This window comes from Ochotona princeps, chromosome 21 (genome assembly GCF_030435755.1).
Source record: "Ochotona princeps isolate mOchPri1 chromosome 21, mOchPri1.hap1, whole genome shotgun sequence".
Lineage (NCBI taxonomy): Eukaryota > Metazoa > Chordata > Mammalia > Lagomorpha > Ochotonidae > Ochotona > Ochotona princeps.
The window spans coordinates 15172386-15185819 of record NC_080852.1 but is presented as its reverse complement, the minus strand read 5'-3'; the positions used below and the strand labels follow the sequence as shown (position 1 = coordinate 15185819).

Below are 13434 nucleotides of genomic sequence, written 5' to 3'. Positions count from 1 at the left end.
AGGATTGGTTCTTTTGGTTCAAGCTCTGAGCAGCTGGATGTGCAATCACTCCTTCATCTAGACCCCTCTGGTTATGTGTTATTTTCTAGGCCACCTTCTTACTGCTGATGGTCGCGAAAAGTGTATTCCACACTTGGGAAGTGTAAGAAGTGTTTTGGGAAGGTTTTGAGAAGAGACAGAAAGCCACTTTAACTGGGAGAATTTCTTTCCTGGACATGGGGCCCCAGAGGACAGACACATTTTCAGCCATTTGTTAAGTGAACTACTTCCCCTCCTATCTTTTCTTTTTGCCCAAGTGCCTTATTATTTTCCTCAATGAAAGCACTCCAAATTCCAAAATGGACTCGCTCAATTTCTACCAGAAATCTGCCACTTTAGTAGCATGGTGTTGCATGTTATTTCTTAATCAATTTGCCAAGCAGTTTACAAACTTACTATACAAACATAATAGTTAATTCTCTGGAGGCTTGGATAATTAATGAAGCATTTAGATATGAAGATAGCATGCGGGGAAACAGCCACAACCAACATCTGCATTTAAACAAACAAAAAAAAAACTTCAGTGACAATGACAAATGTCATATTAATACCTGAAAAGCAAATTATTTTAATACATCCTGAATGGAGTGTCACTAGCATGTCCTCGACACCTTTCCTCCCCTCGACCCACATGGGATGGTGTCTGAAAAGCTACTTTTCACATTCTCTCTGTAGAAAAATACTAGAAAATGTTAACTACTATACTGAAGAGACCACGCTCACCTCACCACGGCAGACGCCACTGAGACACACCGTGTACTACATCAACGGTACAGCTCACTAAAGGTGGGTCCTCCGACGGATTATTTCAATGGCCACAATCCATCATGGGAGGAGAATGGGAGAGAAAGCAAGGGCTTCATTTTTACCTGAAGCAAGGTAGGAAGTTCTATTTTACTATAAACAGTACAACCGTTAAATGTCTTTGTTAAAGCAAACTCACTTCTGTGCCCACTTTCTGTCTAACCCGCAGTCCGTCAAGTTCAAAATGGAACTCCCCTCCCTCCTTTTACAAAGTATGATTTTCAAAGCTGTGTTGAAATCTCAGCAACGTGAACCACCTGCGCATCACAGGGATGCTCTGGTATCTTAGCTTAGTAAAGTAGATTCTTTTTCTACAGCACGGAGCTAGACAAGGGGTTATCACCTCTCCTCTATTTCTAGAAATTCTTCTTCCCTGATCTTTCTTTGGGGTCGCTTTCTGTGTCTATCCTTGACCTGCTTTCTATTTCTAATTGCCTTACTCCTTTTCCACGCATAACACGCAACTCACTGGGACTCCCGGGACCCCGTCAGAACTCTCTGTCGTCCTTCAATTCCAAATGCTTCAGTTCATTTGCTTTGAGGACAATCGGTTGTCAGGTGCAGGTGGCAGTTCTGTCTGCCTTGGTAAAGGAAAGCAGATAATACAATCCAGGAAACATGAGCACCAGAAAAGAATGCCACATTCAAAACAACGTCATGCTAACATCACACACAACGGCACCACTCACAGTCACTTGTGTCTTCCCCCAAGGGACAGAGCAAGAGTAAGCAACTTCAAGGTTCCCAGCAGGGATGGCATTTCTCACGGAACTTGACTGACACTGATTGGTCTCTCTAATTGGCAAAAGTTACATTTGCAATCGAGAAAGCAGTACTATCACTTTGTAGAGAAAAAATCCTACTGAGGGTGGGAGCAGTCTTGAGGAGGGCTCCCTAACATGGCATGGAACATAAAATGTCTTGGGTATAATAGTTGTTTTTTTCCAGCCACAAAAAAAACCCCGAATTGAATATACTCCTGTGAAAAAGTCTCACGGACATATAACAAATCTGTATAGAAAAAAACGAAAACTAAAACAAAAAACCCAGGTGGATCAGGCCACCTTTCGGTTACTACTCAAAGACAATGTCAATTTGCATGCAAGTCCCCACTGAGTCCTACGATATAGAAATTCCTTTGATATTACAAAATACAAAAATATTTTATCAGAACTCTCATTTACATTGCATTTACAATGGACATGTAAATAACTTAAGTCTTGGGTCTTGGCTAATAAACAAATTACTTACTAGAGAAAGGCCAAAAAAAAAAAAAAAAAAAGTCTTGAAAGGAAGAACAATAGAAGATAAAAACAAGCAGGAAACAATTTGCCAGGCTGGCCGGTGGCAACTCAACCCAGGACAGGTGAGAAGGGCAGGGTGACCAACCCTGGCCTCCATGGTCTACTGTGTTTCCAAAGTGAAATGTGCAAATAAGATTCAACATGCCAAAAACTGTGACTGACTACCTATTGAGTCCAGCTGCAATGGGCCTCCGTCATGTCCCCTCTCCTCGCCCGCACAGCCTCCCCCACCCAAAAGCGCTTGGAGATGGAAAACAGTGCAAGTTTCTGAATGTACATTCTCAGCTTTCATCTTGCCCCACTCCCTGACTTGGATCACATTAAGAAATGATACAGTTTTTGCTCTTTTGTCTTTTCCTGCTATGCAACTGTCCTCTGCCACCTAACGTGGATGACTTGGGGCCCCCATAGGAGCTGTACTTGTGCAGCAACTCATCGCTTGTGACGTATCGTAGGCGGGCGGGCTGTGGAATGGGCTCTCCTAAGAAATAACCTTCGTTGTCAGACTCGGAAGAGGAGGAGCAGGTGGAGCACCAGTCGTACTCGGTGAAGTAGGGTCCCCAGCGCTCGCCAAAGGCATTCTGCAAAGCCAGGTCTGACACAGTCCTGGGGCACTGGCCGTACAGGTCCCTGCGGGACCCATGGCCCAGGCTCTCCTGGAAGCTGCGTTGGCGCACGAATTGGTCATAGTCCTCCCTGGCTCTCAGTGGGGGCCTTTCTTTCAAGCGAGAGATGGCCTCGCGCTCGCTGGCCAGGTGCAAGGCATTGTCCGAGCGGGAGCGCCGGGATCGCCGGGAGCGGTGCGGTCGGAAACGGCGGCCGTCATCGCGCGTGGTACTTCTTCTACGCGTGCGTTCACTCATGGGCTGGATCCTCACACCCTCCTGGCCCTGCCCCTTGCTACCTGCAATCCCCCCGTCAAAATCAAAGCTCTGATGCATCCTTCCGTGAGCCTGCAGGTCTCTGTAGCCAATGGGGTTACCCAGCTGGTGGAGATTTCCCTCCATCTCCTGGTACTGCTGTGCAGAGAGCAGGCTGCGCACGGACTCGGCGCTGCGGAACTGCATGGATGAGTTCAGGGTGCCCATGTTGCTCAGCTTCTCGGAGACATTCATGCCAGAGTCTTTGCTGAGGTCAGGCATGGAAAAGCGGGACAGATGCTCCTGGCGCTTGGCCCCACCGTCAGCTGAGAGGCCTGGAGGGTGGGGGGAGAGAGGAAAGGACCATAGCAGTTAATGCGCAAGTTCAAGCAGTACTGGTGGAGTGTGAGTCTGTGTGTGTATGTTTGGAGGCTTGGGGAGGCCACTGCCACTGTTGGTTAGGCCTCCAGGGTCGTGATGTACAGTTTTAAGGCTGGGCACTGCACAGACACTCTCCAGGGGATGGTGTGGGAGGGGAGTTCTCTTCTGCACAGAGCGCAGCATCCTACCCAGAGGGAACTCCACAGAGACGCACTTTCCTACTTTCTCATTCCACGTTACTAGGCAGCCACTGTGGACCTTGAGCAGAATGCTTCCCTGCATAGAAAAATCACTTCAACAACGACTTCAACGATCTTTGTGATTCTCAGGATATACTGTAAGCTGTGTAGGACAGTTTGGATGAGGACACTTGAGATAACAGAACCTGGGCCAGGCCCAAGCTGTCCCAGAGCGTGGTGAGCCTGGAATCTAGTCCCATGATGCCAGACTGTCTCCTTTTCCTGTTAAACTGCTACGCATCCTGCTCTGTGGTTGTCTCTGAGTGACAGGTGGGCCTCCATCTAGAATGCTTTGGATTCCCTAGGTAGAGATAAGAGGGTATTTACTCTCTCAGCCAGTTTGGTGGATGACTACTCCAGGCTTTCACAGACTCCAAGGAGGCCAGAAGGTGTGCAGGAGGTGGGGGTCCTGGGACATTCCGCAGCCTTGGGTGGGGGGAGCACTTTGAAACTAAATAGTGATCCTAATCGCTCTCTAACAGCAAATTCTCCAAGCAATGGACTTCCATCTCCTAAGTGCACTCAAAAGAGCTACTGGCCTCCCTGAGATAAAAGCCATTGGCAGACCGTGGGAGGTATTGACTTGTGTGACTTTCATTTGCTCATCTCTGAGTAGCACTCTGTAAGGAGATGCTTAAGAATGGGCCAGGTGGCCAAGTCTCAGAATTTCCCACTCATTATACATCGAAATGATCAGTAATCTTGCCATTTCCAGCCGCAGACAACAAGTCTTTGGATCGCAATGGTCCATTATCACCCTGGCCACTGATTAGTCTGGCCTCCTACTGGGCCTAAGAGTTCTCCTTTGACAAAACCAAAGCAATGTTATCAGCACTTTAGAAAACAACTTGGCAATATTAAACAAAATATACCTATACCAACACATACAGGAATCATGAATAAAGCTACTTTGATCATCCTTGCCCAAGTATGCGTGTGTAAACTCGTACACTCATTTCTTTGCATTTATAACCAAGAGTGGAGAGTCCCTGACTTTTCGTTACCTCTCTTGGTTAAAAACCAACAGAAGGGAGTGCATGGGTCCCAGGATAGGTGAGGATGGGGGAAGTTTTCTTCTCCTATACTATCTCAGACCTGGAAACAATCCCTATGTCCATGAAATGAGAAATGGAAAAATAAATGTTTTGTTTTTTAAAAAATATTCTCCACTAAAAAAAAACCCTTTTTTTTCTTTTTGAGAAATGACCAATTCTAAGATATAGAAAAGGAAAGAAGAAATGAAGTTGGACTATTCCAGAAAGTAAGGAAGCATGAAAAATAAGACATGCTGGGGGTTGTTATTACAACCAGGGGCCAAATATAAAGGGCCCGATCTGAATAATCTCAGCAACCACTGAAACAAATAAGAAATTCTGAGTGTATACTGAAAATATAGAAAGACATCAATGCAAACATAACTGGGGAAAAGGGAGAATGGCAGGGTCTGCTGACCACTGCCCACAGAGCGAGCGCTCTTGGAGGAAGAGCGAACTCAGTTTGGGAAATCCTTTTGGAACCATGGGTTAATGTTTAAGAGTGCCTCATGAAAGAAAAGAATGGGAAAGTATGCTAAATTTGAGTGGTAAGTACTGAGACCATGGTCTCAAAGGGTTTCCTCTACATTTTGGCCATTAGTTATAAGGCAAGAATTAGTGACTAACAATTGTGAAATCAGACAATTTCACATGGAGAACAAATTTAACCTGTCCAGAGAGACACGACTGGACCTCATGTACTTCTGTGTGGGATGGCCAAAGGAAGACAGCTGCCTTCCAGCCTGAAACGCAGATTCAGGAAGAAATACCGGGAAAATTCTCCAAGAAGGAACATTCTGTTTAACAAAGGGTCTAATCTGTCTTAAAAGTCAGTATCGTAAGAGACATTTAAGGAAAAGGGTTGAGGGAATGTTCTAGATTAAAGGTTACTAAGGAAACTTGGCAATCACATACAGTACTTAATCCTGGACAGGAACCTGCTTTGCACAGGAAACTTGCTATCAAGCACAATTTTTGATCAACAAGAAAAATGCGGAACACAGGCAACAGATAAAAGCATTCTACTAGTTTATTGAGGCTAACTGTGGTCAGGTTGGAGAATATTCTTCTTCTTGGGAAATACACATGGGAGGCAATGGTGGTAAATGGCCAAGATGAATGCAAATGCTCTCAAATGGTTCAGAAACAAATCATGTGCCTGTGTGTGAACACCAGAGAATCAAAGGGGATACAATATTTACCCAAAGAGTTGAACTGAAGCTTAGAATATATGGCTAGGTATTGTGTGTTCTTTTTTTTTGCCTCTTTTAAATACATTTGAAATTATTTCCAAATAAATCATTTTTAAAGTCTTTTCAGTTCTAAGAGAAACTTGGAACTACCTGGAGACACAATGGGAGCAGGTACTACTGACATCTAACAGGTAGAAGTCACAGACGCTTCTAAACACCTTGTACTGCATGGGGCAGTCCGCATTCCAAAGGATTTATCCAACTCCAACTGCCGACAGTGCCACTGTTGACAAACCCTGAGACAATGGGATACCACACAGTAATGAGAATGCATAACTAGAGCCAAACAACACGAAAACATCTCATAGAACATGCAGAGACAAAAAAAAAGACTATGTGTTGCACAATTGTATTTACATGAAGTTCAAGAACAGATGAACACTGTCTGTAGTGACAGAAGTCAGACTACTCGTGGGAGAATGAAGGAAGTGGCCAGGACACTGGGATTGTTTCACATCTGGATCCACAGCTGGATGGTGGTTGTAAGAGGACTCACATGCCTAAACACTCACTGAGGTGTACTGTTAAATATTCATTTGGTTTTATCTGAATGATACCTCTGTAGATGATGTAAATATAAAGCAATGCTTGTTAAAGAGCCAAATGCTAACATTGTATATGTCTAAAGAGAAATTCTTATGCCAAAAACCATATATAGTCCAGCCTTTCTTTTAAAATTTTCATTATTCAGATAATCATCAGGGTGCGGGCCGTGGATCCTCCAACAACTGCTTTCCCTGCTGCTTATCTCTGACATACAAATCATAAAAGCTGATTTACAGGCAGTTAATCACTTCCAGAGCCTCCCTGCTGGAAGGCAGAAAGGAGAGGATATTGCCCCTTGATGATGAATGAGGGCTTGGAGCAGATGAACTCCAGGAAGGGAGGAAGAAAGAATCCTCCAAATCGTTATCTTGAAATGACAGCTATTATAGGTGGGCACCAGCATCTCCCTAGGGCCATCCTACCAAGCTCTGGAGCAGAATTAGGGTCAGCACAAGCAAACATAGTACAGTTACAATCATGGACCCATTCTTTATCCTGAATCCATTCTTTATTCTTTCATAAGCCCCACAGTGAAATGTGTGGGAACAAATTTCCACTTCCACGAGGAGGTAAGACAACAATGACAGCGGCTTCCGTGCTGCCAGGAGAGCATGCTGCTCTCTCAGTTAAGCCTCTCCATCCTGGGATCTCAGCCATCCTCGCAAAAGAGAACTGTGCCCTTGGAAAGGCTGAAGGGCCCGCTGCTCCAGCCTAGTCTCTACTCTCAGCGTGCCCCTAAAGGGAAGTGATTCCTCTGGAGGATGTGTAGCCAGCACTGGAGGGACCACTTGCTCACTCCAGGAAGGCCAAATGTCTTTCTTCTGATTCATTAACTTAGCTGTTCCTCCAGGGTCTACTGGCATGCAGGACACGAGCAGGAAGGCCAAGGTTGCCAAAGAGGAGCAATAATTGTGTACCTGCTCTAAAGAGTGTGGTTCTGTGGTTACTTTGATTATTGGCAGAATGCGAAGTCCTTGTGCAGACCCTAAGGCCTTCTGCGACTTGTCACCCATCTTTCTGTCTCCAGGATGACCGATTCACTCACTCTGCCTCAGCTGTGCTAACACTTATCCTACCCCCCTAACGCACCAAGTTCATCCCAGCACGCATTTGCATGGCGGATTTGTTCCGTTTCTGAAAGCTGAACAGAGATGTTACCTTTTCTGCAGTGCCTGCCCTGACCATTCCTAACACAGCAAAGTTTGCTGTTCCCTGGTCAGTCTCTGCTATGAGCCACCTGCAAGCTATCCACTTGGATCACTTCTTTGAGCTCAAGTTCAAGTTTGAGGCTACATGGATCCTCTGTGAAAAAGGTATCTTGTTGGCTGCTCACTATATTCTGGCAGAACAATCAGTGTTCACTAGTGGTGCATAACAAATGTTTGCAGCATAAAGGTAAACCAAGCCCAATGCTACTCACAGCTTGCAAAAAGCAACACCTCTCTAACCTGGAATTGGCACCTGCTGGTTGGGAAGGATTCCACGCAATAGGAACCAAACAATGTGATGACAGGTCATCTCCTTGTTTCCACTAGCTTGCTACAGAGTTCCCATTTGGGGCTTCTGCCATTTGATTTTAATTTTTTAAGACCTATTTTATTTGGAAAGTAGAACCAAAGAGACAGACAGAGAGAGAGAGAGAGAGAGAGAGACAGACAGACAGACAGACAGACAGACAAAGAGAGGGATCTTCTATCTGCTAGCTCACTTGCCCAAAATGCCTATAACATCACTCGCCAAAATAACTGTAACATTTGGGTCTGGACCAGGCTACAGCCAGGAGCCAAGAACACCATTCTGGTTTCCTATGTAGGTGGCAGGGGCCAGCCACAGTAATTTTGTACCTGTTCTAAAACAGAGGGTAGTTCTTTGGTTACTTTGATTATTGGCAGAATGTGAACAGACTTAGACCATCTGCTGCTGTTTTTCCCAAGCACTTCAGCAGGCAGATGCATCAGAAGTGGAGCAACCCAAGACTCAAATCAGCACTTGTGTAGGATGCCACAGGTGGTGGTTTAGCTTGCTGTGCCACAACATCAGCGCAGTTCTACCATTTTTAAGTCAAAGAGTGTGTGGTTTATGATTAGCTCCCTGAAATGCAAAAACGAGCTTATTTTATTAACCACAGCTCTGCGAAATCTGGAGAAATCAATCATTCCTGCATCCCCTGGAGGGAACCGTGGTGTTAGAGGTCACACACTAACTTGAAAAACACTCCACCCTCAACCGTGGATATGCCATCTTCTGATTAGGTGGGCAGGGAGGGTAGGGGGGAAACTTTCATCTCCTTGAGCTGCATCAGTAAAATGGGTACAATAACAGCCTCTCATTATTAAAATTGTGTTGATGAGTAGATGAGGGGGGGAAAGACGTTTCCTTTATAAGACTCATCACGATAGTAATACATTTATGTGATTTGTTTCCCTCCTATCTTCTTGGTTGAGCTCTATCCTCTAGGGAGGTAAGGAATCTGCTGCTGGCTAGAAGCCATCTTAGCACGTATATTTTTTAAAAGATTGATTTTATTTATTTGAAAGGTAGAGTTACAGAGCAGAGACAGAGATTTTCCATCTGCTGGTTTCCTCCCCAAATCAGTGCAACCGCTGGGTTGGGTAAGACTGAAACCAGGAGCCCAGACCTTCTTCCAGGTCTCCATGTGGAGACGAGGGTCCTACTAACTGGACCATTTTTAGCTGCTTTCCCTGGCACATTATCAGGCTGCTGAATTGCAAGTGAAGCATCTGGAATGTAAAACTGCGCACATACGGGATTCTGGTGTTGCAGGTGGCACCTTAGCCCAACAAACCACAAGGTCGACCTTTCAAGCACCTGAATTTATCACAGGCAAAGAGGAGAAGTGGGTCCCAGAAGTTCCCAGTGCAAGGCAGCATGCCCTAGGCATTTTATACCTAGCCAATCTCAGGGCAAACAAATCTCTCTAAAATGCATGCTTATGAGAGTACCTCAACGTTGTCTGGGAAAACCAATTAAAGGCTAAATTCAATTTAGTGTCAACATAGTTTTTTTTCCTCCCACAATGCTCATTCTTATGAACTGTCTGAATGCCCCTCATCTGCATGGATTTCAAAACTGTGCTGAATAAACGTATCTACTTATGTCATTTTTTTTCCCCCTATGAGTACTCCTGAGGAGGACCCTAGCATCTAAATGAATGAATCCAAGAAGCATGATGCACAGAGACCAACATCAGTGATGCTCACTTGCAGACGAGGCACCGGCATAAATCATCGGGCCCGCCAAACTGTGGCTGGGGATTTCTTCTCTACACAGGTGAAGTTCAACTCTATTAAATTTATCTGTGCAGAACGAGACTGGGAGACAAAATAACGCACATCAATAACGACCAGCATAAGTAGTAAGTAGGCTCTGGAACATCATCCTGGCCTCCTGCAAGAGACACATTTTTCTTTCCTGGCAGCCAGGGTCTGGATGTGTGTGTGTGTGTGTGTGTGTGTGTGTGTGTGTGAGCACGTGCAAGGATGTCCCTGCAAAGCAAACACCTGTAGGGTTGGAAGAGTGGGGACTGTGATTCTCTCAAGAGCTCTGGCTGCCCTGTAGTATTCTGTGACCCCACATAAAAAACCTGACACGAACAGTGCCCAATACACCCAGAAGGACCTGGCCTATAAGACAGGTTGGCCTAGACGGCAAAGCCATGCTGATGCCACATCATCTGCCCTTAAGGGGCAACACGGCTTTATTAATAGAGATAGTTTTTTTCTTCCCTTTTTCTACATAATGCAGGCTTTGTGAGAAATGACTTTGGAGCTAAGGGCTTTGCTTCCTTCTCTCCCAGTGGTCAGTGCGGCCGGGAACTACACAAGTATGCACGCACAGAGGGCTGTGGGCAGCATTCCCTAAGGACCCTCGGCCCTGCTCCAACAAGGAGAGGGCGGTATTGAATTTAGCCCACGGCTCTCCTTGGTTAAACTGTCAACACGAGGGGGCAGCTGGGGCGTTTTAAGTGACACCGACATCTCTGTCTGCTCCCTGCCTCCCTCCTGCAAACAGAATGTCTTGCAGAAACCAGGGACTGGGAGAAAAAAAAAATCAATGCCCTTCAAAGAACCCCGTGCTTCTGATGGAGGGGAAAGGCAGCCCTGCCGGTGTTCCCCTCCCCCACCTGCTCTGAGAGCAGAAGGTATGCCACGCAAGCCCAGAAAGAAGAAAATGCAGACTGAAATGTCAGCACGCCCCTGTTGGCACATCTCTCTGTCCTTTATTTACTGTCCCATCTCGGTCCACTCCTCAAAAAGCCAAAATTGGTACAGGAAGATGGAAAGTGAGGATTCTGCCAACTGAAAAGATGCATTCCCATTTCCCACTTCTGTGCAGTTAAAAAAGAAAGAAGAAACCAAAGGCTCTGCTCTCCTTGCCCTACAGATACTCACAGCCCACAGTGAAGATCTTGTTCTCTCTCAGTAAGGCCTTCCCTAGGTGATTACTTTCCTCTCCCCAGAAAGAAACATCAAGAAAGTAGAATTCTTTAGAACAGGCGTTTGCAAACTACTACTGTATCTTTGAATATAAAGTTTGAGTGGAACACAATCACAGCTACTCATTTACATGCTGATATGAGAACTGTCAGATGCATGGTTATGTATGGGCGTCCATAGTGATGAGTAGCTATGACAGAGATTGTAGGAGCTGCAAAGACTGTTACCTTCTGGCTCTTGACTGAAATAGATTTTCAGCACTGGATTTGGCACAGTGTGCTGAGCCTAAGCATCTCCAAAGTCCTAGGCCCCACACTAAGCATCTCACATGATGTCAAAAATATTTTGGCTGAGAAGTCAGTTAAGGCTCCCATTCCCTAGCCTGGAGCACCTGAGTGGGAGTGCTGGCCATGGCTCCCGATTCCAGCTTCCTGCTCACACCCAGGTTAGGAGGCAGTATCACTGGCTCAAGCAACCTGGGTCCTTGCCACCCACGTGGGAGAGTTAGATTGAATGCCCAGCTTCCAGTGTTGGCCTTGGCCTTGGCTGCAGTCAAAAGGAATTTGGCAAGTGAACCAGGGCACAGAAGTGCTTTCTCTCCTGTAAGTACATAAAATTTCAAAAAGAAGCCTGGAGGTACAAGCTTGTTTGTTTCAAGTGTGTGTGTGTGTGTGTGTGTGTGCCGGGTTCCTTGGGATCCTCTTTCCAACTCAGTCAACTGATTTCATCAACACCCTGAACTTCCAATTGGCAACAGCTGGGGAGAAACTGACATCTGGGCAGTGGAGTTTAACCACGACCACATGTCGCTCAGTGACAGGGTGTGGAATGGTTCAAACAGAGCATGACAGGGAGAATGGTGGTTGGACAAGTGACACTGGGAGGAAAGGAACACACTCAGGATACCATACCATTCCACATGTGACCTGCGGCCCAGGGACCCCGCCATTGCCTCATGGGAACCAACAGTAGGGATGTTCCCACGGGATGTGTCACCTGCACTTGGGTATGGTGATGCCAGGTCCATGAATGAGCCGGGGGGATTTTTTTGGCCACTGAGGGCTCTTCTGCTCCAGGACATCAGACCCTTTTACTCCCACAGTCTCCCACTCAGGGCCTCTGGGACAGATCATTCTTGAAGCGTTTAATAGCATCCCTGGCCTTTCATGCAGAGGCCAGCATCTGCTGCCCGCTCTAGGGGTGCCTAATGTCCCTGGGGGCACAACTACCACTAAGTGAGAGCCACTATATAGAGCCAGTTCTGCAGCTGCTGCCTGACCACGGGCTGTCCAGGATGGGCAGCAGTGGCTTAACCTTGCTCTGCCCACACTATACACAGGAGCTACTCACGACCAGGGTTCCATGCTCTGACAGCATATACACAGGGGGTGGGGAACCTTTTTCCTGCCAAGGGCCATTTGGATATTTGTAACATCATTTAGAGGCCATACAAAATGATCTATTTAAAAATTAGCCTGCTATTGGCTAATTTAGTGAATTCTGAGTCCCGCCTGCAGTTGTCTTGCCAAGTTCAGACCAAATGACTTCACAGTTTGTAAGCAGCCTATGGAACAGACGTTCCCCCATCCCTGCTCCAGAGAAAGACTAATAAAGCCAGCCAGGTTGAGCCTGGTTATAACTCCCAATGTGGGGGAGTTGACAAGTTGTTCTCTCCCTCTGAAGTTCCCTCCATCAACTCCCCTGTCTCTTCCTTTGTGAGTTTCCCAGAATCTCCCTGCATTAAGGCCCCCCCACCCTCATTGTCTTATTTCTACGATTTGTTTGGAGCTTGTGACAGGCCCAGCCCTGGGCGTACCTCTCTGACTTTCTTATTCTGATCACCAGGCCGTCTGGTAGATCCTAAGGGACCAGTAGGTCACAAGTCAGCTGGCAGTGATGCGCCTGCCATCTGCTGCAGTGGTACCAGGCAAAGTGCCCACAGATCCTGGAACAGCCTCCTGTATCAGCTGCTGCCAGAAGCCAGCATGGTGGGTGCTTCTGTCTTCACACCCCCCACCCCTCCTCAGCAGGCTTGGCCAGCCTTCCTCTCTTGCGGAAGGACTGGTTCCACATCGCTGACCCGTTGGGGAGACTGGCTTAAAATAAAGGAGTTTCTTTAGGACCAGTTAGTGCCAGAGAAAGTCATGGCTGCTTTTGGCTTTCACAACAATAGAGCTTTTGTTTCATCACAACAGTACTGATACCATGCAGTTCCCTGACAAGGAAGCCAAGCTTCCCTTCTTTCCCGACTTGCTCAAGCCATTCACTTCCTGATAAACCAGTTCATCCTGGCAGAGAGGGGCTTGGCGTAGAACAGGGGAAAGTCAGAAGGGTACATCTTCTGCAAACACGTGGAGTCAATTTTAACCACCACTCCACAAGCTCCACAGGGGATTCTGCTTGTGTTGCCACAAAGCCCATTGCTAATTGAAAGGATGCGCAAAAAATTCAAACCAGTCGAAGACTGTTTGGCCAGAGTTTGCTCTGGGCTCACTTCGACCTCGTGTTGCTTTCCAG

General features: G+C 46.4%; 1 protein-coding gene across 3 annotated transcripts in view; it reads right to left on the bottom strand.

The window, feature by feature from the left end:
* PRICKLE2 (prickle planar cell polarity protein 2) overlaps nt 1-13434 on the bottom strand; it is a 352984-nt gene continuing 339550 nt past the window's right edge. For all 3 annotated transcript variants that reach the window (XM_004581592.2, XM_058678924.1, XM_058678923.1), the window contains one exon: nt 1-3342. In XM_004581592.2, coding sequence (XP_004581649.2) covers nt 2468-3342 — 875 coding nt within the window. In that variant the 3' untranslated portion in view covers nt 1-2467. The remainder of the gene's footprint in view (nt 3343-13434) is intronic.